This window comes from Dama dama, chromosome 9 (assembly GCF_033118175.1).
Source record: "Dama dama isolate Ldn47 chromosome 9, ASM3311817v1, whole genome shotgun sequence".
NCBI classification, from domain to species: Eukaryota; Metazoa; Chordata; class Mammalia; order Artiodactyla; family Cervidae; genus Dama; species Dama dama.
The window spans coordinates 9,936,991-9,964,422 of NC_083689.1; the positions used below are offsets into that span (position 1 = coordinate 9,936,991).

Sequence of the window (27,432 nt, forward strand, 5' to 3'; positions counted from 1 at the left end):
ATGTCTCCACTGACGATACTGCTCAAGCACTCAGAACTGCAAGTGCTTAAGACAGTCAGGCCAGAGCTTCCATTTTATAGGAGAAACAGGCCCAGAGAGGGCGGTGGGTGTGGCTGAGACCACACTGCAAATAGGAAACCCACTGCAGGATTCCGGCCCACAGGTACTTACCGGATGGACCTCGAGTGGTTGCCTTGGGGACGGAGGGCTTTCTGGACAGGGGTGCCCGATTTCCTTTATCACTGGGCTCGCTGCGGGCGCTGAGTGGCCGACTGGCCCTGTCCCCACTGGCCAGCCCCTTGGTTTTGGCAGCAGTCACTGGAGTGGCTTTGGGGGCAGTCGTGCCGGAGCTGGGGCGGCTAAGGGGCTTCCGGGTACGGCCGCCGCCTTCTTTCAACCGGGCCTGCTCGGGAGGCAGCATCTCCGGGTCCACCATGCAGATACTAGGTGGGGTGGGCAGCGGTGGGGGGATCTTGAGGGGGTCAGGCAGCGGGTCACGGCGGGGGACCCCGAAGCCCTCCGTGTCCTCGTCCGAGTCGGCAGTGCCAGGGGCAGCCGGCAGGGGGTCCGAGTCGGACAGGGTGGGCAGGGACTCGCTGACGGATGTGGGCGGTGTCTCCTCGGCTCCTCCTGGCGCGCCGGCCCGCTCCTGCGACCGGGCGCTGCTGCCGTTGGAGCTGCCGGGGGACACGGGGGCTGGCGCCATGGGCACGGCCTTGCGGTGCTCAAACTCACAGGGCGACACCAGGCACAGGTCCACATCATGCGGGGAGGCCGAGCGCCGCACCCGGGGGCCGCAGAGCGGGAGGCTGAGCCCGGCTTCACCCGCGGCGGCAGCTGGCGGCGGGAGCACCTGCTCGAAGGAGACGGACAGGGACTCGTCCACCTCCGTGGAGTGCGGGGAGCCCACCTCCGCGGGCAGCGAGGGCGTGGTCACCGTGGGGGAGGCATCCGGCCCGGGCTCCCCACCCCGCAGGGGGCTCAGCGACAGTGGCCCGCTGCTCTCTGTTGGGCCCTGCTGGGCTCCGGCGGGCGAGGGCGTGCACGGCTGGGGGGTGCTGGAGGCCAACAGCAGCTCCAGGGTTTTCTCCTCTAAGCTGCCGCCTTCCTCCCCTGCCGGGCTGAGCCCCAGATCTAGGCTGCTCTCTTGGCTGGGCGTGGCCACGAGCTGGGGGGCCGGGGAGCCGCAGGACTCCGTCGGGGGGCTGGCCTCTCCACTCCGGAAGCTGGGGGGGCTGCGGGGCCCATTCTCAGCTGGTGGGACCCCTGGGCGGGGTGTGTTGGGTGCTCTGCGGGGCTTGGGAGCCACCTGGGCACCCACGTTCTTGCCACTGACCGTGGCAGAGCCTGCCCGGCGCACCTCCCGGGCTTGGGTGCGAGGGGCGCCGGCTCTGGGGTCCTTCTTCACCTCCCGGGGGGGCCGGGCTTCTTTCTCAGCCCTGCGAGGGGCCTCAGTCCGTGGGGATCCCTTCCGGGCCACCGCCGGGCGCTCCTGGGTGGGCCTGGAGGGCACCACCGTGCGGCCCTCTCTCCTCAAGCTGTCCCGGGAGGCCACGCTCTCCTTGCTCTCAGCTCGCCGGGGCCCAGCCAGGTCCTGGGGCGTCACCACCGGCTCCCGCAGGAACCCCAGGTGCTGCAGGCGGACCAGGCCATCCAGGAGGCGGGCGGGGGGTGTGCAGCCGGGGAACAGCACACGCACCACCTTCTCGGAGGGGCCCGCGGGATGCCACACCAGCAGGGCACACACGGAGGCCAGGGTGTGGTCGGTGGTGGTGGCTGAGGGCGGGTGCAACACATACATGTCCAGCCGGCCCACGCCCATCTTCTGGAAGAGCACGGTGGGCTCGGCAGGCAGTGGCCCTCGGTTCAGGGGCATAGGGGTGATGCCCAGCCGGCTCAGGAGGCTCAGGGCCAGTTCGGCCTCATCCTCCCCACGCACCAGCCGCGAGGCAGCCGCGCGGGCGTTGAGAAACACGACGCCCAGGTTGGGGGAGATCAGCCGGCGGAGCCGGTCGTCCCCGGAGCCCCCGCCAGCTGCCGCCTCATCGCGCTCTGCCAGCTTGCGCCGCAGCAGACTGTTGAGGCCTGGGAGGCTGTCGGCGCCTGCGTGCGTCACCAGCACAGCGTCCACCCGGTCCAGATGCCGCACCAGCTTCCAGAAGCTTGACTTGGGGTTGGAGCCGCCATTGACCAGCACGGTGAAGCCATTGACGGCGAAGAAGGCGGCGTCCCCAAGGCCGCCGGGGAAGATGTAGCAGCAGGGCCGGGCGAGCCTGAGGAAGCCCACGGAGGCCGGAGGCTCGAGCAGCTCGAAGGGGGAGGGCGGCTCCAGTGACTCGGCCACGTACTCCAGGAACTCGCGCAGGCCCTCGGAAGCCGGCAGCTGCACTGGAGGGTTCAACCGCAGCTGGAGCACGCCCTGCAGGCCGGGCACTTCGGGGGCCAGCCGGGCCCAGTCACCGAAGGTCGGGCAGGTGATGGTGAGCTTGGGCGGCTCTGCAGGCTGGGGTGTGGAGGCCAGGAGATCCCGGATCTGAAGAAGGGGGAATGGTTAAGGGGTCACCTGGAGCCAGGCAACACCCAGCCCCTTGGGAAAGCTAAGCCCCTTTGCTTGCCTTTATCACCCTCGGGACAAAACCGAGCTCTCCCTACAGCCCAGGAGGGCCCATGGGCCTGTCTCACCACCTATTCCCCTCCCTCCCTCCCCCACCTTCTCACTCTCCCTGCCCCAGGGCCTTTGCACTTGCTGTTCTCACACCCTAGAGCACATTTTCCTCCAGGGAGACTCTCTACACGTCCCCACCCCCACCTCAGTCTCCCGGCCTTTATCTTACCATCGCTACATCACTCACTCCAGTACAGAAAACATGGTTTCCCAGAGTTTTCTGCTCATTTGCCCCACTCAGACTAAGGGATCAGAGAGGACCCCCATCCAGTTATGCCCCAGGTGGGCCCTAGAATCTGGGGTGCCACCTGAAGCCTTTGCAACATCTGATCTAAAGGCCCTCACCTTGCAGTGGGCCATGGGACTGAGCCTGACAGTACATGTTGTCACCATCCCCTACAGAGGAGAAGGGACGATGCTCGGGGCGAGGGGACAGCAGGTCACCTGGGCGGCTCAGCCCAGTGGGGATGAGCCAGACTTCAGCGGCAGGATGGCGAGGGGGCAGCTCACCTCTCTGTCCCCCAGGACCTGGAGGAAGTGGCGGGGCGAGAAGCCCCCGGTCTGGAGCAGCAGCTCCCCTGTCCCCTCCAGGCAGGGCCCAGCCAACACCAGCAGCTTGTGAGAGGCAGGGTCTAGCAGAAGGTTCCGGAGCTGAGGGAGGGGGAGAGCGTTCAAAGCCCTATTCCATGCAGTGGGATAGCCAGCACCCCTCTCTGGGGTGGTCCCCAGCCCCAAATCTATGTACAACCAGCCCACTCTTGTCCTACCAGGGCTTCCCTGGTGGCTCGGGGTAAAGAACCTGCCTGCCAATGCAGGAGACACGGGTTTGATCCCTGGGTCGGGAAGATCCCCTGGAGAAGGACAGGGTAACCCACTCCAATATTCTTGCTTGGGAAATCCCATGGACAGAGGAGCCTGGTGGGCTACAGTCCATGGGGTCACCAAAGAGTCAGACATGGCTTAGTGACCAAAATGTAACAATCTGTGCCCCAAGTGGCCTGGCTAGTACTAAGCTAGAAGCCGGGATGTAGCCTCTGGGCCTCCTCCTGGAGGTGGTCCCCATCCTCCCTGACAACTCCTGCTCATTCTACAAAGCCCAGGTCCAGTGCCCCCTCCAAGTCTTCCTGGGCCTCCCAAGCCCACATTTCCCTCTGGCTCAGCCCAGATGCCCTAGGGAAGAGGGGACTGTATCTGGCTGTTTCCACCAGAGCCTCCTCAGGAAGCAAAACTGGGCATTTTTGATCATAGGCATCAACCTGTACAAGGCTCTCTAGGGGGCTCTATCTCATAGGAAGCTGAGAGAAGAGTGCAGATGTGCATAAGCTAGAATTATCAGTTCAGACAAGTAGCAGGGCCCAGCCCAAGGGAACACATGAGACCCAGAAACACTAGTTGGGTTCTGCCCTCCCACACTCCAGCCCTTCCCTATCCCATTCAATCCTCCCATGCTCCAGCCTGTTCTGACTCCACCTACTCCCATCAGCAGCTCTGAGGGACTAAATCGAGGGAGTCACCAGGGGAGGCTTTGTTGCTGCTGGCTGTCAGGGAGAATTTCAGGCAGATGAAGTCAGGGACCCCCGGAGGGTAGGGCCAGGGGATGGCCCTGGTCCCAGCATCCTGTTCCCCCCAGAAGCCTTCCCTTTCCTACCTCGTCACACAGGGATTTGTCTGATGGATTCAGGAGGACCAGCGTCTCCAGGGTGTCACCACGGTGGTGCAGGCTCCGCTGGCCTGTGGGAGAACCGGGCCCTTTGAGTTTAGGGCTGAGCCACACGCGCCAGGGTCAAATCCCGCCTCACTGGGTGATCCTAGGTGGCCAGGAGCCCCTCCAGGACTCTTGTTTCCCAGGACCTCCAGCCGGGGGGTCACCCGGAGATTAACAGACACGAGATAGAACTGCAGGTCAGGATGAGGCAAGAACAGGAAACCGCCTTGGCGGGCCCCACGCTGGAGACGGCAGGGACCAGGCGTCCACTGCTGGCAGAACCCAACTGCAGCTGTCAGCCCTGTGGGGGGCAGCATCGTCACCCCTCTTTATAATCAAGGAGCCTGAGCCCAGGGAAGGCCAAGGAGGGTATACCAGGAAAAGGGTACAACATGGGCAAAGGCCCTGAGGCAGGACTGAGCTCTCGGGGTCTGAGGATCAGGAAGGGGCTACAATGGGGGGCAGCGAGAGGGAGTCGAGGGCAGGGAGGCCTCATGGGTCACGGAGAGGGGAGTGGGGTTGATTCTGGGATCTGAACCCTTGTCTGTCCCCTGAGAGTCCAGATGTGTTTCAAGGAACCTCCACTGCTGGTTATCCTTTATCAGCTTATCACAGGCTTTTTATCATGTGCGGATATTGCCCCATTCAGGCAGGGAAATTAAGGCACAGAGAGGGGAAGTGGCCGCCAAGGTCACACAGCATGGACGGGATTTCCACCCCTCCCCAATCCGATACAGTGAGGGTCAGGAAGCCACCAGGAACGGCTGGGACAATGAGGTGACGGACACTTCCTTCCCCTCCTGAAGCAGCCTGGAGGTGACTCAACAGGCCAGCTGAGCAGGGGCTAGCTAGGCAACACCCAGGCCCCGCCCAGCAGCTACTCCGTTCACCCTAGTCGGCCCAGAATCCCCAGGGAGCACGGACCATGTGGGGCTGCCCAAGAGTCCCAACCCCCTCCCCGATCTTGCTTTCTCAGCTCCCATCTACTGAGCACTTACCCTGTACCTGGCCCTGTGCAAGAATCACAGCCATAAACCACACCCGGTCCCTGCCAGGCCCAGCCCACACGCCACCGCCCCTCACTTTCCAAATGTCTTGTCCTTCTGCTTGGGTGTTTCCCTCTACCCTCCCCACCAGCTGCTTCTCATCCAGAAAGACCCTCCTCAGAGGTCTCCCTGCCCCCCACACCACACAGCCTCACTCGTCACATGGGAACAAAAATGCAAGTTCTGACCTCGTGAGTTGGTGAGGACTGAGGGAGTGAGTGCTGGCTCAGGGCCTGCCCCTGCTCTTCCTCGTGGATCTCAGCTGTACTACTGCTGTTTACAGCCATCCCTGACGCACACAGCTGGTGCTCACCAAGTGGACAGAAGGGGAGCAGCTGGGGCACGCAGGACCACCTTTCACAGCCTCACCTTTCACAATGCTCGAGAAGGTGGCTGAGTGCCGGGACACGAAAACCTTGAGCTGCTCATCGAGGCTGCAGACACCAGGGTCAATGTCCCAAGACCGGATGCCTGGTGGGGTGGGCGGGAAAGGGAGATAGGAAATCAGCTGGGCTCCCCAGCTCCCAGAATATTTCAATAACTAGCAGAGGGCAGGCGAGGGCCACCACAGCCCCCTCCTCCCCCATCCTACCCCTGCACATGAAGGCCAGGAGATTCAGAACCATCCAGTGTGCCTTTGGATCTCACTGCATCCACCATCAAGGAACCCAAAAACTCGGGCACTTTACAAAGAAGACTTAGGACCTCAGCAAGAAAGTCCCCACCTCCTAGACAGTCATCTTGTCCCCTTCAGTATCCTCCCACCCCTGCCACTGGTTTCACTGATCCTCAGCCCTGCCACGCACAGGTTCCACCTCTAAGCTTTTGTTCCCACTGCCCAGAGGCCCCTCTCCCTGCCTTCCCGTCCTTCAGGTCCTCTCAGCCCTTGGCATCTTCCTCTGAACAGTCCTGAAACCATCTGAGCTTAAAACTTGATCCATTTCCCTGCCCCCTTCCCCACCAGACCATTAGTCCTGAGAGGGCAGGACTGAACCTGCTAGAGGTCCCCGCCCTATCCTCGATGCCCAGCGGGGTGACATTCCCTAAACCCATGAGATGTGCGCTGCCATCCCATTTTACTGGCCATGGAGGACAGGCGCTGACGATCTGAGAGATGCAGGACGACGGATGAATGCCCTCTAAGCAGCACGGTATGGGGTGCACCACGCCCGCCGGTCCCACCGTGCCAAGTGCTTGCAGGTGAATCTTGCAGGTGCATCTATGACTCACATATTCAGATGCCAAATCCCCTAAGCAGGCCGCACCCACCCACACCCCAATTAGCAGTTCCTCATGGAGCTACGGAAAGTGGCCCCCGGGGCTCCGGGCCCAACCTCCCCATCCCTGCTCCTCCCTCCAGGACGTCCAGGCTACTAAGAGCCGGGGAATCGAGGCGCGCCCGGAGGGCGGGAGCGGAGCCGTTGCCCATGCTGCCCAATCGCGTGGGCCCCCAAAGTCGGGGCCCGTGTCCCCTCCCCGGTCTGCACCACGCTCGAGGCGGAGCAGCTGAGCCCGACCCCGAACGCTGCTTCCTCCGCGGGCGCCCACAGACTCTGCCTGCGCCCTGTGTCTAACGGTAAGAGGATAGGGGCCCGGGCCACCCCCGCCCCCCGATCCGGCCGGCCCCCGCCCCGACCGCTCCATCCTCCGGCTCTCAGGCCGAGATGCGCGGCCGCTCCCGCCTCCCCGACACCGCGGTCCTGGACCGGTCCGACCTCGTTCAAGCTCTTCCAGCACGTAGGCAAGCAGCCCCCGGCACCCACACTCGCCGCCTACTACGAGCAGCAGCGAGCTGGGGACCTCGGCCGCCCCGGACCCTGCGACCGTCGCCGCCATCTTAGCGCCGCCCTGACGCTCCTAGCGCCCGCCCTGCTGTCCCCGCCCCTTAAAGGGGCCGGACCGGAAGGGCTGAAGACCCCTCCCGGAAGCCCCTCCTCGCTGGTTATCTACCCCCTCGCGCTCTCTGCGGCGGTGGGAAGTGCAGATACAGGCTCGGAAGGGTTAGCGGAGTCTTGAATCTCCGCTTTGGGCGCCTCTCCCAAATGACTACTGCTTCATTCATTCATTCACTCATTCATTCTCTCACTCATTTATCCAGCAAGTTCTGACTGCGTGCCTACTACTTGCCGATTGGGATCTCTGCCCTCCAGAAACTCACATCACCTCTCAGTGGGTCCAATCTGAATCAGGTCCCAGATGGTCCCGGTTCCCTAGGTCAGGGCTTAAACAGAGAAAAGAAGGGTAACTTTGAGGGCTTTGAGGGATGTGTAGGAGTTTGCCAGGTGTGGGTTATGGGATAATGCCACGTGAGGCATAAATTAGAGCATGTGCAGAGTTTAGAGATTAGGAAAGTATATGTGAAGTTGAGACAGATTCCAGAGCACTCTGGATCTGGAGCAGGGCACCGTAGTTATCCTGCACCTACAGTTTGCCATGCATTTTGCTGCCTTAGCTCATTGAAGATATGCATGAATCTATGAAGTTGGTACTTATGAAGTAGGCTGTGGGCACAGTCATTTCAAAGGAATGGAGGGGAAATAGACTTGGAAAGATGAAGTTACCAGGCCCATAGGAGGTAGAGGAGAGATTCAGGTGGGTCTGATTCCAGATCCAGCCTGCTACAGAGACTGGCTGCCTGGTTCACATGGGTAACCCGCCTTCCCCAGTCAGTTGCATTCAGCCTTTTTACCCATGGTGGCCACTACTTGAAAAATCATGTCGCATCAAACTTCTTGACTGATGATCATGCCTAGGAAGAGCTGGTTGCATCCCTCAGGAGTGAGCCCCCCATCTTTGGAGGTATACAAAACGAATCAAGACAAATGAAAAGATCTGCCAAGAAAGATTAACCTCCCACTGCCCTTCATTATCTATTCAGTCCAACTTCCTCCCTGGTCAGTGTATAACAGTCGCTGGCCACGCGCCGTCTGTCTAACGAATGAGTGCTCCACTTCCTCTCCCTTTATGGCCCTGGCATCCTTCCTCTATCCAGTCCCTCCGTTGGCTCCCTTCCCTGTTTGCTGGCTGCCTGTGATCTCTTCCATTATTGCTCTCAACAGTAATGAAAGTGGCAGTCAGGTTCTATCTCCCCCAACAGGATAGGGGATTGTTGGAGGCCAGACCAGGCTGAGGTGTCTCTGGGATCCCAGTTTTTTTGCAGGACAAAGCCAAGCATCTGGGAAGTGCATGAAAGGGTGTGAAATGGGAGCGAAAAACTCCTTCATCCACCATTCACTCATGTGTATTGATTGATTGGGTCAGGACTAGAACCTGGGACCTTCTGCTTGAAGTCTATGCTCTCTCTTCTGCCCAGGGCTGTGAATTATGATAGGTAGTGTTCATTCAGAAAGTGAAAGTGGGAGTCACTAAGTCGTGTCCGACTCTTTGCAACCCCATGGAATAATCCATGGAATTCTCCAGGCCACAATACTGGAGTGGGTAGCCATTCCCTTTTCCAGGGGATCTTCCTAGCCCAGGGATCAAACCCAGGTTTACTGGATTGCAGGCAGATTCTTTACCAGCTGAACCACCAGGGAAGCCCAAGAATACTGGAATGGGTAGCCTATCCCTTCTCCAGTGGATCTTCCCTACCTAGGAATCGAACCAGGGTTTCCTGCATTGCAGGCGGATTCTTTACCAGCTGAGCTACCAGGGAAGCCTAAGTGTTCCTTCTAGTGGGTCTTAAAGGGCTCTGAGTTGCCAAGGCATCTGGGACCTGATGTTCTGAGTGTTCTGGAGTCCTGAGGTTTTCCTGTCCCAGAGTGTCTCTCAGTCTGGAGACCCTAGTGTGAAGAGTTGGGGGAGCATCTCCCAAGAGATGAAAGAAGCGTCTGGGGACCATTTCTGAAATCCCAGGCAACAGACTCCAGTCACTGCCCTCCTGCTTTTGTCCACACCCAGCTCCATGCCTGTTTTCAGGTTATCAGTTCCCAGAGGGATCAGGTGATGAAATTGTGGGGGAAATGGAAAACCCTCAACCGACAGGACTGCTGGATGCTCTAGTCTCCTTTCCCTGGCAATTCGTTTCTCTTTTTAACACTTTTATTGAGGTTGAACATAGACATGGTCAAGTTCACGAGTGTCAGGAGTGGAGGTTGATGGAGGTCAGGGTTTAGGACATTTCCAGCCCCTGCTGCACCACCTTGGATAATCCAGTTCATTCTCCGCTCCCTCAAGGTGACCACTTATCTGACTGTCATCACTATAGTGAATTTTACCTGAGTGTGAACTTCTCATAGATGGGATTGCACAGGGTATCCACTCTTGGTTCTGGCTTCTCTTTCTCCTCACGTGTGTGGAGCAGGCATTTGTCTTTTCATGGTTCTGTAGAATTCCCAAGTATCTTTTCTTTCTTTTTATATTGTGATCAAATAAATATAACTTTTTACTTATCATTTTAGGGACTTCCCTGATGGCCCAGCAGATAAAGAATCTCCCTGCAATGCAGGAAACACAGGAGATGCAGGTTCGATCCCTGGGTCGGGAATATCCCCTAGAGGAAGAAAATGGCAACCCATTCCAGTATTCTTGCCTCAAAAATCCCATGGACAGAAGAGCCCTGGGGGCTACAGTCCAAAGTGTCAAAAAGAGTCAGACACAACTGAGTGACTAAGCATGCACTTATTACTTAACCATTTAAAGTGTATAATTCAGGGTATTTAGGACACTCACAATGTAGTATGACCCTCACTAGCATCTGGCTCCAAAATACTTAAAAGACCCCATACTCTTTTTTTTAAGACCCCATACTCTTTAGCAGTCTTCCCCAACCCCTTCCATCCCAGCCGCTGGCAACCACTAATCTGCTTTCTGTCCCTATCAGTTGTCCTATTCTGAACATTTCATACAATACGAAACCATTTCTCTCTGGCTTTCTTCACTCAGCATAATGTTTTCAAGGTGCATCCATGTTGTATCATATGTGACCACTTTATTCCTTCCTGTGGACCCACCACATTCAGCTTGTCCATTCATCTGTTGGTGGACATTTGGGTTTTTACTACCTTTCCACTCTTGCAAACGGTGCTGCTGTAAAGATTCATGTGCAAGTTTTTCTTGAACATTGCTTTCAGTTCTCTTGGGTCTGTACCTAGGAGTGGAATTGCTGGGTCATATGGTGAGTCTATATTTAGCTTTTGAAGAACTGCCAGGCTGTTTTCCACAGCAGCTGCTAAATTGTACATTCCCACTGGCAGTGTGCAGGGGTTCCCAAGGCTCCACATCCTTGCAAACAATTAGAATTTTTTCCTTTCTTATTGTAACCACTGGGTACCAATATTTCATGATTCCTCCATTTTCCTCACTGGTGAGCATCTGGGTTGTTTCCAGTCTGGAGCAATTGTGGATAAAGCTGTTTTGAGCATACTTGTACATGTCTCTTGGTGACTATCCGCTTTTCTCCCCCCAGTGAATGCCTAGGGGTGGAATGGCTGAGTCATGGGCTAAGAAATGGTCAGGCTGTTTTCTCAAGTAGGCTGTGAGGGAGGAAATGTCCCCCATGTCCAACCAACACTCAGGTTTCAGTCTTTTTGTTTTGTTTATAATTTATTTATTTATTTATTTATTTATTTATAATTTATTTTTTGAAATATAGTTTATTTACAATATTGTGTTAGTTTCTGGTGTGCAGCAAAGCGATCCAGTTATACACACACACACACACACTCGCACATACACACGCACGCGCGCACACACACACATCCTTTTTCATGTTCTTTTCCATTATGGTTTATCACAGGATATTTAAGATTACTCCCTCTGCTGTACAGTAAGACTCTGTTTATTCATTCTATAGATAATAGCTCACATCTACTAATCCCCAAACTCCCAGTCCATCCCTCCCCCACCCCTCCCCCCGCTTGGCAACCACACGTCTGTTCTCCAAGTCTGTGAGTCTGTTTCTTAGATAAGCTCATTCATGTCATATTTTAGATTCCACGTACAACTAGGATCATATGGTATTTATCCATCTCCTTCTGCCTTACTACAGTTAGTATGATAATCTCTATTTCTATCCATGTTATTGCAAATGTCATTATTTTATTCTTTTTTATGGCAGCTATTTTAATATTTGCCTTTTCCCCCTTCTTCCCCCACGGCTATCACCAAACGTGTTCATCAACATTCATTAAGCACTTGCGTTGACAACACTCTAGCTCTGGGTGCTGTGAAGGGAACAAAATTACTGGTCCTTGGTGCAAATCACTCTGAATCTGGAACGGGAGGGAGCCTGAGGCTTGTATGCTTATATGTCAGTTTCGTTTCATTCTTGCAACAACTTGGCCCCAAGCTCTGAGTAAATGCCTTTAATAAAGGAGAAAAAAGGATTCAGAGAGTTAAGGGGCAGATCCAGTATCTAGCATTCTAGCGGGGATGTGAACCCAGGGTATGTGACTCCAGGCCCTGCAAGAGGCATTCATTCTTCCACTCAGTAAACACTTCCTGACAAATTGCCTTTGCCTCCAAGAGGTCCCCAAGGAGACCCCAGGCTTCAGGAGGAAGAGCTGGCCACAGATGCCCCCTAGCTGTGGGGCCAGGGCTGGGCTAGAGGATGTACCTGGACCTGGATGAGTCCAGAGTCGGGCAGTGAAGGCTCAGTATGGGGAGACAGGGAAGGTATCCTGGGAAAAGGGACATTGAAGCTGGGTTTTTGAAGAATGCACTTGAGTTCATCAGGCAGATCGTGTATTCATTAATTCAGCAAACACCCTCAGCCAAATCCTCTGTGTCAACCTCACCTCAGCCTGGCTGCAAGGAGCTAGGAGAGACAGAACCAGACACAGACTCCCCAAAGGGTCATGGATGGGCTGGAAGGGGAGGGAGGGCCTGGTATCACCCCAAATGGAGGAACATAGAAGTTCTTCAGGAGACCAGCAGGGGTCTCCTGAGAGGAGGATGTGGCTTCAATTCCCTCCTGCAGAGCCGAGAGTTGATGCTAAATGTTTTTGCTTTGAAATATATTGCATGGGTTAAATGAAACCAAGACAACGTGAGTGTGTGTGTGTGTGTGTGTGTGTGTGCTGAATCTCCCAGTCATGCCTGACTCTTTGCGATCCTTTGTACTGTAGCCCATGGCTCCTCTGGTCATAGGATTCTCTAGGCAAGAATACTGGAGTGGGTAGCTATTCCCTTCTCCAGTGGATCTTCCCGACCCAAGGAAGTCTCCTGCATAGCAGAAGAATTCTTTACTGTCTGAGCCACCAAGGAAGCCCTCTTAAACCCCACACTATGGAGTCAAAAGGAGAGAGGAGGCTAGGAGTGACCTGACAGGGATAGGCACTTGCTTGCAATGAGTTTATTTCATAAAATCACCAGGATGGGGGGGGGGGGTGGAATGGGGGAGGGTGGCTGCCTCTTGTTTATAATCCAGGTCCTCTCTGGGTGGGCGATCTCTCAGCCACTCCCCCAAATTCCCCAATTAGTACAAAGATGCCCCCAGAAATGGTGATTCCCTCCTTTCTCCTCTTATCAGCTCAGGGTCCCACCAAGCTCCACCCCCATGGGGGACTGGACAAGTCAGCCCACTTTGGACACCTAACATGAACACCCACCCCTTCCTCCCCCTCGGACCACTCCGAATCCTACCTCAGTGTGGGCCCTAGATAGAGGATGAGTAGGGAGGGAGGTGCCAGGCTGGAGTGGCTCAGATCCCTGGGAGCTGCAGAGGATCCTGAAGGGGAACCATGAGTCACCATGGAGCACGTACTGTGCCCCACGTCATCCTCACAAAAGACCAGCACCCCGTTCCCCCCCCCCCCCCCCCCACTCCACACATGTGTATTGAATGCCAGACCAGTAGTGAGGGAGTCTTGGTCCTGACCTCAGCAGCTTCTAGCTCTGTGCTTCCCAAAGTGTTACCAAACTGAACTCAGGCCCTCTCACCAATGCCCTGCAAAGCCAGTCAGCTGATACTAGGTTGTGGTGAAGGAAAGTGCAACATTGCTTTGCACAATGCCAAGCAAGGAGAGAAGGTAGCTAGGAGTGCCAAAGATGTCAAACCTCTGATGGCTTCCAGGAAAAGGTTTTTAAAAGCAGCATCAAAAAAAAAAAAAAAAAGCAGCATCAGGGGTGAGGGTCACAGGGTGTATGACCACGCCATGGACATTTTTCTGATTGGTTGGTAGTGAGTTAACAGGGTGATCAATCTTCTCCCTCCAACCAGTTTAGGCTCTATATGTTTGTGGTCAGCAGTTTCCATCTGGTGGGGTCCTGGTGTCTGCAAAAACAACATAAGAATATGTGTCAGAAGGCTATCCATAGAGGGGTAACCTCAAGGAGAAATTAGGGGTTTTGTGACTCTTTTTCTGGTGGACCTATTATTTAATTTGCTATTACTTTCCTGCTTGACTGCTTCATTTTTGTCCCTGATTTTCCACTTCTCTAATCATCAATTGCTTGAGTCTGCTCTCATGGAAGGCCTAAGAGACTAAAAGCTTTTTCTACAAGCAAGAAGTGGGGAACACAGGTGTTTGTCACTGGGAAGGCCCCACAGGGTCTGTTTCTGTTTCACGAGGGTGGAGAGCTCCTGAATCTTTGGTACCAGATTAATTCATTAAATATACCAGTCGATATTTATTTCTTTTTAAAATTTATTTATTTTTGGCCGCGCTGGATCTTTGTTGCTGCACGCAGCCTTTCTTTAGTTGTGAAAACGGGGGCTGCTCTAGTGGTGTGCCAGCTTGCCATTGCATCGGCTTGTCTTGTTGCGGAGCACAGGTTCTAGGGTACCACAGGCTTCAGTAACTGCCGCACGCGGGCTCGAAATCCCTCGGGCTTCAGTAGTTGAGGTGCACTGGGCTTGGTTGCTCCGCTGGCATGTGGAATTTTCCCAGACCAGGGATCAAACCCGTGTCCCCTGCGTTGGCAGGCGGATTCGTAACCACTGGTCCACCAGGGAAGTCTGACATATATTGCTTGAGCTCCTTCTGTATGCTACTGGGCAATGGGGAGACAATGTTTTCTGAGCCCCAGCCCTAGCTTCTAAAGGACTTGCTGCCTGGTTGGGAAACAGACAAGAAAACTGGTATAAGAACAGAAGATGCTGAAGGCCCAAGGGGTGGACTCCAACCAGCCTTGGGCATCGGGGGTTTCCCAGGGGAGGGGACATTTCAGCTAAGAAGGGGAGAGAAAGCAGCCTATACAGGAGACAGGAAGAGGCGTTTCTGGCAATGGGAACAGTGCGTTCAGGAGCCTGCACGTGAGGTGTGTCAGAGGAATTAAAGACGTCTTACTGAGCCACAGTCTGGAGGCAGGTGCTAGAGGAGAAGGGAAGGCTGGGAGCCAATAACCGTGCACGAAGAGGCACCCGGATCCAATCAGCGCCGGCCAGCAGGGCGTGGTCAGGGGCGGGGCTGCATCCTGTCTGACGTCCAGGTCCTGGGCGGGAGGCGACCTGCCTTGGGTGGCGTGCAGTCCGGGGAGGAGAACGGGGATTGGAGGGGACATAGAGGAGCCCTGACCTAGTTTCCCACCATCGTCCAGATCTGGAACCCCAAACTGCGCCGTGTCCCGACATCCATACCCTGTCCAAACCAAACGGTCACCACGGTATCCGCATCTCCCGTTCCACTGAAGACGCCGCGGTGAAACACAGGCTGAAGACAACACAGGGGTCAAGGGTGCCGACCACATGAGGGGGTCTGGTGAGGTTCAAACCCCAGCTGTGTCCCTCCTCAGCTCTTTGACTTCCCTGTGCCTCAGTTTCCCCGTCGCTTGAACCTGTATCAAAACAGCTGCACCCAGTAGGGGCGCTGTTGGGATTAAAGGAGTTAAAACACTCCCAACTCGAAGCAGACGCTCCACGTGCTAAATGCGCATCGGGTTAATTATTCTTGTAATTTATCATTTTGCTCTGGAAATCTACTGGCCACAGGCAGCTCTCTAAAGTAGACAATTGCCGGCGATCTGCTTGGGGTCTTCTCAGGGAGAGCATTCCCAACCAAGCCTCTTTTCAGATGGATCGATTTTAACCACAAAAAAGTTGACATCCTGTTCTTAAACATAATAAAACATGGGTTCATTTGGGCTTTGCGTTCCCCTTTTGCATTCTAGAGCCCAAGTGTTTATGCATCTGGGTCTCAAACATTTTCAAAGGATTCTCTGGAGTTCTTAGGTGCCCTGGGCACCCAGACTCATACAGACCTGCCTGACAGTGCCTTAACGGTAGTCTTAGAGGCATGGCTTCAGGTCCAGCTGTACCTCCTGTTGTCGGCAGCTTGGGCAAATGTCTTGGCATTTCCGATCAGTTTCCCACCTGTCAAAGAGAACGTCACTGAAGCCCCTTTGTGGAGTGTTCTCAGCCCTCTCCCTTGGCTGGGCGGGAGTCCATGGGGGCTCCAGCCAGTCTGGGGTGGGGAAGCAGGTCTCGGAAGGGTGGCAGAATGAGGGTGCACCTCTGAGTTGGGGCACGTCGAGGGCCTTCACTGGGGCGGTGGTGGCAGCAGGGGCCTGGAGACTGGAAAAGGCAGAGGCTTTAGGCTCCTGCTGGTTCCTTCCCTGAGCTGGATCCAGGCCCAAGGGTGGATGAGCCCCACAAACTCTTGAGATTTTCACTTTGGACATAGAAGCATCTCGACTCCAGGAGTTGCTCCTTCATGCCTCGGCTTAATGGAAGTAATGGAATGATTGTACACATCTGGGAAATGGGAATGATTGTATGCACCTGGGAAGTGGCGCATAAGAAAGGTAAGCAAGAAGAGCTCAGTAATTGTTGAGAGGGAGCCCTTGCTTTAAAATACAAACAAACAAAACCTATCGTTTTAGAGGATTTGGAAATGTAGGTGTTAAGGGCTGCAGCTGAACTCCCTGGGTTCAAACCCCAACTCTGCCACTTCCTTGCTGTGTGAATTTGGGCATGTGACTTAAAATCTTTGTTCTGTTTCCCTGCCCATATGATCAATTTGGGGATTAAAGCAGTGAACATTTATAGAGTTTTGCCCAGCACCTGCACACTGAAGGAACATGCTAAATAAATTAACTCCTCTCGAGCTGGTACCTCTCTCCAGGTGACCCCCCGCCGTGGGCACCAGCCGTTGGCCCAGTGCTGCCCCCTGCTGGTCATTCTGGGGACTTTAGACTGAGACCCGCCTCTGAGGCCGGAGCCCCGCCGCCATCCTATTCGGACCAGTCCCGTGACTTTACCTCTTTCGAGGCCTCATCCTCTTGGCCAATTCAGTCGTTGTCTTGTATTGTCAGCCTCCCCAGGCCAATCCTTCATAGCTCATAACCAAGGCATAAAGGAGTAATGGGATGAGCTATGAGGGAGGGCGTCCGCCTTTTGCCGACGGACCTTTGTCCTCAATGTCTCTACTTTTTAATGTGCTGTCTAGGTTGGTCATAGCTTTTCTTCCAAGGAGCAAGCGACTTTTAATTTCATGGCTGCAGTAACCATCTGCAGTGATTTAGGAGCCCCCAAATTAGTCTCTCACTGTTTCCATTGTTTCCCCATCTACTTGCCATGAAGTGATGGGACCAGATGCCAGGATCTTCGTTTTTGAATGTTGAGTTTTAAGCAAACTTGTTCACTCTCCTCTTTCACTTTCTTTTGAAAGTTCAAATTGCTTTTGAACTGTGGTGTTGGAGAAGACTCTTGAAAGTTCCTTGAGAGCAAGGAGATCAAATCAGTTAATCCTAAAGGAAATCAGTCCTGAATATTCATTGGAAGGACTGATGCTGAAGCTGAAGCTCCAATACTTTGGCTACCTGATGCGAAGAGCTGACTCACTGGAAAAGACCCTGGTGCTGGGAAAGATTGAAGGCAGGAGGAGAAGGCAATGACAGAGGATGAGATGGTTGGATGGTATCACCGACTCAATGGACATGAATTTGAGCAAGCTCCGGGAGTTGGTGATGGACAGGGAAGCCTGGTGTGCTGCAGTCCATGGGATTGCAAAGAGTTGGACATGAATGAACTGAACTGAACTGAACTTTCATCAAGAGGCTCTTTAGTTTTTCTTTGCTTTCTGCCATAAGGATGGTATCATCTGTGTATATGAGGTTATTGATGTAATATTTGCTATGCTCTCTGCTAGGAATGCCCTTCCTCCAGTTCCACAGTGCTTAGGGAGACCGCTTCACTTCCAGCTTCCTCTTTTCCAGGACACCTTTCCCAGTATACCAATCAGAGCCTCCTTCTCCTTAGTCATCTCCCAGCACTGACTGCAGAGATTGGGTTCTGTGGCCCCCCATCCTTCTCCCGGACTCCAGGCAGGATCCACCCCCTCCCCCAGCCGTGGACGTGGCGTGGACATGGGTGTGGATCCAGGCTGTGTTTTTCGAATGAATGAGTGATTACATGAACATCTGTGTTGCATAAACAGCCTATTCCGAGAGTTAATACTTTGTATCCCAGCCTTGTCTCCCCAATCTCTCAGGAACTCAGTCTGAGAAATGAGCACAGTATTGTACCCACCTCGGGTTGTAGAGGATTAAGGAAAATAGGATATGTCAGGCACCCAGCACATTGCCAAGCACACAGTAGGCCTTCAGGAACCACATGAGCTCTCTTGTCCTCTCCAATTATGAGAAATAATTATGAGAAACTTGGCCTCAGGACTATGTCCTACTTCATCTATTTCAGTACTCCCTCATTCCCACCCTGCCCCAGGACAAGGCCATTGATAACAGAACTGTCAGCGGAAGAGGAGGCTTTGTCCCACAGGACAGTCCCAAGGGCTCTGAATTCCATGTACGCCACACATACCATTGCTTGCTACCCTGATTATAGGGACTGGAGTCACAGATAGACAAACAGGTGGACGGTGGAACCCTGAGTTTGATGTCTTGCTTCTGGTCCTAGAAGCCAGGCAGCCCTTTCCTCTCTGTCTGCACTCTGGCCCTCAGTGGCTGCACCCCATCTCATGTGGATGTCTCTCCCATTTGCATCAGCAGCCCAACCTCTCCCCTGAACTTCAGACTCAAATATCCAACTGTACTGGGTATTCTCACTGGGTGCCTTGTAAGCATCTCACATGCAGCCAGTCTGAAGCACAGGTCTCAGTTTCTCACCCTGAGATCAACTTCTTCATCAGCATGGCAGATGAATGGCTGCACCATCATTCCGCTCCCCAGATCCCAAAGCCTGGACTCATTCTCATCACTTCTCTTCCTTCACCCCACATGTCCAGCCCATCCAATCATCCGGTAGGTTCAGATTTCAGAATGAACCCAAACCTGCCCAGCACTCCTATGGGTCCTGCCAGCTCCTTCCCAGCTCCTTCCCTGGCCTTCCACCACTTACATTCCTGCCCTGAACATCCCTGCTCCCCTGAGCAGCCTCAGAGAGATCCTTAAAAGGGTAAATCAGAGATTCTTAAAATGACCCTGAGCTCAGCACAGTGCAGTCACCGCCCCCCCCCCACCCCCAACCTGGGCAGTTGGGGCATCAGAGAGAGGTCTGGCATGGGGTTTGTGGGTGAAGATGAAGCCTTGGTGGTCACAAGATGCCCATGGAGTCTCTGGTCCTGCTGGGTCTGTGTTCTGCCCCCAGGGCCGAGGTCTCATCTCTCCCTCTCACTCAGTCTCCCTGTCTCAGTCTCTCTCTCTGCATCTCAGACTCCTCCCCATATCCCCTAGGCTCTTTATAACCCTTGCTCACCTCCCACCTCTCTCGCTCTGCTCCACCACACCAGTCTCCTTGGTATTCCCCCAGCACACCAGACATAGTCACACTTCAGGGCCTTTGCATCTGCTCCGCTTTGCATCCGTCTAAGACCCCCTGCCCCCAACTCTCCCCATGCCTGTCTCCTTCTCCTTCTTCGGGTCTCAGCTCATGTGCCTCCACCAGGAGGAGGCAGTTACCTTCTCCTCCACCATTTCTCTCTATCATGGGACCCTCCCTGTTTTCCTTGAATTTCTCTGTGCATGCTTATTTTTGTTTCCAACTCTCGTGTTAGGGACCATGTCACTTGTTGGAACCCGTTGACAAGAGTAGTTTCCAGCGTCCAGATGGTGCCAAGAAATGTTTGCTGAACAAACTGATTGACATCTGATTCATATCTGTTTCCTCCATGAAGCTTCGCTCAGTGCCAGAAACATCACATGTAGCCAGTAAAGACTGGAAATTTGTCTGAAGACCAAATAGTGTTGCCCTGTGTGGGGATTCTAGAAGCAGCTCTGTTCATTCCCCATTAGAAAGCTGAGCTCAGCAGATGCTGTGGAGGAGGAATTTTCTTATCCAAAGCCCAAACGTCTCCACAGCTCCTCTTGGCACCAGGGATTGGAAAGTTTTAATAAGAGCAGAGTCTCTGGGAACATCCAGGAGCTTGGATGGCTGGGAGGGATGTGTGTATGTGCATTTGGTGGATTTGGGGGGGCGGGTGCACTCTTCACAGATCCGTGTGTCTGTATGTGTTGTACTTTTCACCAGTCTCTGAGCTATCTCTCATCACCTCTCTTTCAACAATTTTTGTCTGTGGCTTTCATAGGATGGTGGAGAGAAAGTGAGACATCGGAAGCTACGTGAGAGATGGAAGGAGAGATAGATAAAGAGTGCAAGGGGGGTTGTAAAAGACATGAATGTAGATGCACAGTGAGGAGAGTCAGGGAAAGAGGAACCACAGAGGAGAGAGGGCAAGAGAAAGACAGCAGCGCATAATGAAGTGGAGAGATGAGATAGCTCAGATAAATAGCTTTGGAATGAGCCAAGTTGTTGCTGGGAGCGAAATGGGACACCAGGGCTTAAAAATTAATTGGATCTGAGTGATCAATTTATCAGGGTCTTTGGCAAAAGGACAGAGATGAGGGATGGGTGAGAGAGAGAGAATAAGAGAGACCAATGGGTATCAAACATATTAAGAGAACATAATTCACACTAACAAATTAAAGGTGAAGAGTTACATAGTTATCCTGACTGATGCAGGAAATGCAGTTGCTAAAATTCACCACCTGTTCATGATAAAGAAAAATCTTTTTTTTTTTAAAGAAAAACATTTTAACACACTGGAAATAGATCTACTTTATTTGATTTTCTATTAAAAACCCATAGCAGATATCATATTTAATAGAAAATGTTGAAATGTTTGCTTTCAAATGCAGAACAGGGAAGGATGCCTGTTACCATGGTGTCTGAGACTGTCCTGAAGTACCTGACCTGTATGGTAGGCCAGGAAAAAGGAATGAAAGGCCAAAGGACTGGAGAAGAAAGTGTCTTTATTTACAGATGACATCTTTGTGTACAATGAAAGTCTCAAAGAATCTGCAGATCTATTTCTTGGATTTGTAGAAGGTCAATAAACTTTCTTAGATACTAGAGCCAATTGCATTTTAAACTCCTGTGACTAACAGGTAAAAAAAAAAATAGTAACCTAAAAAGGCCATTTATTCATAGCATCAAATATACAAACTACCTAGAAGTAAATCTGAAAAACAAAGACATGGAAGATTTATGGAGGAAGCTGTCAGCTTTATTGAAAGATAGACAAATGGAAAGTCCTGTATTCACACGTCGGATGAGTCAATATGAGAAAAGATTCTTCCCTTGTTTGGTTTATAGATTCAATGCAATTTCAACCAAAGCCTCAACTGGATTTCTCCACAGAACCCACCAAGCTGAGAGAAAAAGAAGAAGAATCCGGATACTCTGAAGATGAAAGAATGGCATTATTAGCAGATATCAAGGACAGGTATAAAGTTCTGTAACAGGGATGGGTGGTCCCAGGACAGAGGAAAGAGCCAGAACAGACCCCAGGTGGGACAGATACCCTGCAGCGCTGTGTTCTCTGGTTGCTCTGTGTCCGCTAGGAAGTCCACACTTACACAAAAACTTGTTTTGTGACCGTTTCATTAAAGAGTGTTGGGACAATTGATTATCCACATGGAAAAAAATGTATACAATTGAACTTTATCTTGCTCTACACTCCCAAATCAGTTCCAAGAGAGATCAAGACTTGACTGTAAATGACAAGACTTAGGATATAGAAGATGCTATGAAAATATCTTTCTGCTCCTGGGACAGGAAAGAATTCCTTAAACAAGACATAATGTCTGTTCATCACAAGAAAAGAAATCTGTCACTATGTATAGTGATGGATGTTAACTAGACTCCACATGATGAGCATTTCAAAATGTGTGCAAATATCAAATCATTATGTTGTACATCTGAAACTAATATAATGTTACATGTTGATTATGCCTCAAAAATAAAAAAAAAAGATACAGTGTGCTTACTGTAAAGGTAAATATTGATCAAGTGGAAGAATTTACAATTAAATCCATAGAGACAGAAAATAGATTAATGGTTGCCAGGGCCTCACGGGAGAGGGGAATAGGGAGTGACTGTTAATGGGGACAGGGTTTCCTTTTGGGGTGATGGAAATGTTTTAGTTCTAGATAGAAGTAGTACTGGTTTTTCCAGTAGTCATGTATGGGTGTGAGAGCTGGACTATAAAGAAAGCTGAGCGCCAAAGAATTGATGCTTTCAACTGTGGTGTTGGAGAAGACTCTTGAGAGTCCCTTGGACTGCAAGGAGATCCAACCGGTTCATCCTAGAGGAAATCAGTCCTGAATATTCATTGGAAGGACTGATGCTGAAGCTGAAACTCCAATACTTGGCCACCTGATGCGAAGAACTGACTCATTTGAAAAGACCCTGATGCTGGGAAAGATTAAAGGTGGGAGGAGAAGGGGACAACAGAGGATGAGATGGTTGGATGGCATCACCAACTCGATGGACATGGGTTTGGGTGGACTCCGGGAGTTGGTGATGGACAGGGAGGCCTGGCATGCTGCAGTCCATGGGGTTGCAAAGAGTTGGACATGACTGAGTGGCTGAACTGAACTGAATTGAACTGAACTAAGTAGTGCTTACATGACATCGTGAATATACTAAATGCCACTGAACTGTCCACTTTAATATATGTAAATGGTAAATTTTGTTATGTTTATTTTATGACAATAAGATAAAGGAATTTAAAATTAAGAGCTTCTTAGAAACTTCCACTCAGGAGGAGAATTCCCTCCCCATGAATATGGGCTGGGCTTAGTGATTTGCTTACAAATGAGAGAGCAGGGAAAGGTGGAAATGATAACCTGAGAGTGGATGAACTTGGCAAATAACTCCTTACCCAGGTGATCAAAATTAACATCCTCTGTGACGTCATGTGGACACCAGGGACCTCTGGTATGAAATGACATGGAGGGAACCCCAGCTCTGCGATCTTCCTCCCAAACCGGATAACCCCAGTCTAGTCATGAGAAGATATTCGATGAGCCCAAATCAGAGGGCTTTCAGCAAAATCCCTGACCAGCGCTCTTCAAAATTATCAAGGCCGTGAAACATGAGGGAAGACTAAAGAAGCTCACAGCGAGGAGGAGACCAAGGAGATAAGATGAGTAAATGCAACACAGGAGCCTGGATTGGATCCTGGGTCAGAAAGAGACTACTAGTGGAAAAACAAATGCGATATAAAGTTTGCAATTTAGTTAACAATAAGTGAATAATAAATGCCAATGTCGATGTTTTAGTTTTGACATATGTTATCTTGTAGGGCTTCCCGGGTGGTACAGTGGTAAAGAATCTGCCTGCCAAAGCAGGAGACGCAAGAGACGCAAGTTCGATCCCTGGGTCGGGAAGATCCCCTAGAGCAGGAAACAGCAACCCACTCCAGTATTCTTGCCTGGAAAATTCCATGGACAGAGGAGCCTGGTAAGCTGCAGTCCATGAGGGTCAGACACGACTGAGCAACTGAGTAACCTTGTAACCATATGTAAGATGTTAATATTAGTGGAGGCTGGGTGAAAGATATACAGAAATGCTCTATGCTTTTTAGAGCTGTGTACTTCTGCAGCTTTTTTATACATCCAACATCTTTCCAAAATAAAAAGGTTATTTTAAAAATTAAGAGCTTCTGTTGAGAAAATGACACCATGAATAGAATAAAAACAAGCCACGAAGTTGGAGATTTTTACAACACATGAAACCAACAAAAGATTCATAACTACAAATCAATATGAAAAGACCATCATATTTTTTAAATAGATAAAAGACTTCAACAGGCATTTCACCCTAATAAGAAACCAAAAAAATCACATAAAGTGTTCTACTTTATGAGCAATCGGAAAGCGAATCAAGACCAAAATGAGGCACCATTTCACCCTTTCTATTTTGGAACAATTCAAAAACCCAGACAACTCAAAGTGTTGGCAAGGATGTGGAACAGTCAGATGCTTATACGATGCTATTGCAATGTAAATTGCTGAAGCCACATCAAAACAAGTTGAATATTATTTCATGAAGCCAAGTATGTAGGCGTTTTATGATCAAGCTATCACTACTCACGTGTACCAGCCTACATTTCTGAGAATGGTTATAAAAGCTGTGCTTGTGATAACCCCAGTGGGGAAATAACCTTAAAGTTCACCAACTGGAAAATAGATAATCAAAGATGTGCTGATTCAGGGACTTCTCCAGCAATCCAGTGATTAAGGCTCCTTGCTTCCACTGCAGGGGGGATGGGTTCAATCCCTGGTTGGAGAACTAAGATCCTGCATTCCATATAATTAAATAAACAAATACTTTAATAAAATGTAATAGGTCAAGGAATACTATACAGCAGTGAAAATGCATGCTCTACAGCTAACCACAGAAACTCAGATGAGTATCAGTAAAATCACGTTGCACACACACACACACTCAAAACAAAGTTGTAAGAATGTGAGTTTTATTCTAGTTGTGTCAAGTTCAAAAATATACAAACCTAAACCATGATAAATATGTGCTAAAACTATGAGGAAAAGTAGGAGAATGAAAAACAAAATTCAACATAGTTCATCCTTCAGAGATGAGATGATAGATTGGGGAGGGACAGTGGCCCACAGGATCTTGCATTGTGATGATACTGTTCTGCATTCAAGCACCTGGCATTGCTGTTCCTTATTCCTTATGCTTGCTCCTTGGAAGAAAAGCTATGACAAACCTAGACAGCGTATTAAAAAGCAGAGACATCACTTTGCCAACAAAAGTCCAACTAGTCAAAGCTTTGGTTTTTCCAGTTGTAATGTATTGATGTGAGATTTGGACCAAAAAGAAGGTTGAATGTTGAAGAATTGATGCTTTTGGGCTCTGGTGTTGGAGGAGACTTTTGAGAGTCCCTTGGACTGCAAGGAGATCAAACCAGTCAATGTTAAAGGAAATCAACCCTGACTATTCATTGGAAGGACTGAGGCTGAAGCTCCAATACTTTGCCCACCTGATTCGAAGCATTGACTCATTAGAAAAGACCCTGATGCTGGGAAAGGTTTAAGGCAGGAGAAGGGGATGATATAGGACAAGATGGTTGGATGGCATCACCGACTCAATGGACATGAGTTTGAGCAAGCTCTGAGAGATGGTGAAGGTCAAGGAAGCCTGGCATGCTTCAGTCCCTGGGGTCACAAAGAGTCAGACACAACTGAGTGACTGAACAACAACAAATTCCTTACCTATGGTTAATGGATATGGAATAAAAAAATGTTAAAGCAATGAGAATCATAACAATGGTTAATGTTATACATTACTATTCCAAGGGCTTTCAGGTGTTAACTTATACAACATACCCTCCAACTCTGTGAAGGAGTTCCTGTTACCTCTGGTTTATAGGCAGGGAAACTGAGGCAGAGTGGTCACGTGACTTGTCTGAGGTCTTGCTGGTGATTACAGGCAGAGTTGGGTTTTGAACACAGGCTTCACTAACTCCATAGACATCTCGTGTTGAGGAAGGTCCTTCATGTATGCTGGGGGCGGGGGACTCTCAGGGGCTCAGCCTCTGGGACTGTTCTAGGTACTGGTGTTACAGAGTGAACAGGTTTGTTGGCCACCAGCTCACTTGGAACTGCCGGGTCAGATGTGTGGAGAGGGATGGTGAGCAGAGCTATGCTGGTGTCAGGGCCCAACCAGAGGAAGAGTTGGAATCCAGGGGAGTCCAGAAAGGTGGAGTCAGGGCTCAGTTTGGGGGAATTAGGTAAGGCTTTGAAGGGTATATTCAAACTGGGCATTGATGGATGAATAGGAGTTGCCAGTTACACAAGGGAGTGAAGGATGGAATCCAGTCCAAGTGTGTGCAAAGATCCACAGGCTGAGCAAAACAGGGACACAGAGAGAGACCTAAACAGGACGTGGCAGAGACACAGAGGGAGACACATTACCGAGAGAGACCCAGAGAGGGAGGCAGAGAAACAGAGGCAAAGAGACAGAGAAATAGAGATACTCAGAAAGAGCAGAGAGACAGCCAAGGTCTGGAGGTTGAGAGCTGAAGGAGAAACGAAAGCACGTAGAATCAGAAGGGAAGCCGCGCGGTGGCCGCCCCCACCCGCGCCCCGCTCCGGCCCTTTAAGCCCCACCCCCACCCCGCGAGCCCGCTGCGCCCGCGCCCCGTCAGGCGTCCGGGGCTCCGCCCGCCAGGCTCACGTCAGCACCGCGTCAGGAGCTGTCCGCGCCCCCGGTGCTGAATCAAGATGGCCGGCGGCGGAGGCCGGGCCCCGGCGTGAGCCGAGCGAGCGCGGGCTGCAGCCCCCGCCATGCCCCACCCCAGCGGCAGCTAAACCTGAGCTGACGGAGCCGGCCCGCCGGCGACTCTGGAGACATGTCTCTGCTTTGCGTTGGAGGTAGGAGGCGAGGCAGCGGGACGGGGATCCGATGTGGACCCGAACGGGGCTCGGGGTCCGTGTGGATGCGGCTGGGCTCCTGAGGGGGTGACCCGCGTCCACGCGGCTGGACTTCTGAGGGGGTGCCTGAGAAGGTGATCCGTGTAGACACAGCTGGGCTCGCAGGGGGTCCTGGTTGCCGCTGCTGGGGTCGTGTGGACACGGCTGGACGCGGAGGCCCGTGTGGACGCGGGCAGGGGTTCGGGGCTCCATCTGGAAACGGTCTAGTCTGGGTTGTCTGTGTTGAACAAGTTATTAGCGGGTTCGTGTGGAAGGAGCTGGGTAGTTCGAATGAATCCTGCAGGGTCCTTGGAAGGGGTCTAGTCCTGTGGGCTGGGCTGCGGACCCGCCTCGGAATTCGGAGAGGAGTGCAGGGGGAGCGGTCTCCAAGCCCTGGGCGTGTAAGATTTGGGTAGAGGGGCTTGACTGTTAGGACTACCGGTGAGCTCTAGGTACTCCTCACCCTGGGAGAGGAGAGGACTGGGGGAGGAGGCCGGGGAGACCCCTTCCAGCATCCTAAGAGAGCTCTGATGGAGGGGTCTGGAGGCGCTTTTCCAGTTAACTCTTTGGTTTCCCTAGTGGGGGCTGGGGGAGTCGCCTCCGCCCTCGTTGGCCACACCGAACAAACACCTATCCGACCTTCTCTGCAGGGAGCCGACCCCTTGGAAGTGCAGTACCCCCCTGCACCCCTCACGGCCCACCCTCACCTCACCCACTTTGCGCTGGAGGGAGGGAGGGAGGGAGAGGTGGGGTGGAGCTATTTTGGGGCCAGAACGCCATCTGCACCGAGGCCCACGCCCAGGCCCACGCTCTGCGTTTGGGTGGGTGGAGTGAGAGATTCCGGAGGGGCATGACTCCTTCCCTCCCCCCGCCACCCGCCGCCGCACCCCTGAGGCAGGGTGGGGGAGAAGCCAGCCCACCCGGACCAAGCCGCCTGGGGCACGCCTGAGTTCTCAGCAGGGGACCTTGTTGGCAGGGGTGGTGGCCCAACCAGGGTTCAAGGCTTATGGAGGTCTCAACCTTGGGTTTTAAGTACTGAGGTCCACCTCCCCTCACTTCTACTCCCTTCCAGAAGGCTGAGGGGGAAGAAGAGGTGTATTGGCCAAGCCTGAGACGGCAGGCTTCAGGACACCTTAGGCTGCCCGGAGTGTGGTGTGTGTGTGTGTGTGTGTGTGTGTGTGTGTGTGTGTGAAAGAGAATGAGAGAGAGAAATCTAGAGAGGGAGAGAAGGATGAACCCGGCCTTCTGGACCCCGGTGGGAAGGCCCGGGAGCCGGGAACCGCCCCCGCCCGCCGCCCCTCCCCCTCGCCCCTCCCCCTGTGCTGTGACTCTCCATTCACAAACCCGGCCCCGCCCGCCCGCTCCCCGCCGCGGTGGCTTCCCGTGTGCTGCTCGCGCGG

At 52.4% G+C, this 27,432-nt stretch overlaps 2 protein-coding genes across 2 annotated transcripts in view; one reads left to right on the plus strand and one right to left on the minus strand.

Moving 5' to 3' along the window:
* Positions 1–7,266, minus strand: part of MAP1S (microtubule associated protein 1S) — a 35,324-nt gene extending 28,058 nt beyond the window's left edge. The window contains exons 1-5 of the mRNA XM_061149877.1: positions 7,132–7,266; positions 5,786–5,887; positions 4,314–4,396; positions 3,176–3,316; positions 172–2,533 (exon numbers count right to left, since the gene is read on the minus strand). Of these exons, the coding sequence (XP_061005860.1) occupies positions 172–2,533; positions 3,176–3,316; positions 4,314–4,396; positions 5,786–5,887; positions 7,132–7,252 (2,809 nt within the window). The 5' untranslated portion in view covers positions 7,253–7,266. The remainder of the gene's footprint in view (positions 1–171; positions 2,534–3,175; positions 3,317–4,313; positions 4,397–5,785; positions 5,888–7,131) is intronic.
* Positions 7,267–9,821: 2,555 nt separating this feature from the next.
* UNC13A (unc-13 homolog A) overlaps positions 9,822–27,432 on the plus strand; it is an 81,003-nt gene continuing 63,392 nt past the window's right edge. Inside the window, exon 1 of the mRNA XM_061149875.1 lies at positions 9,822–9,881. The gene's annotated coding sequence lies outside the window, so the exon portion shown is untranslated. The remainder of the gene's footprint in view (positions 9,882–27,432) is intronic.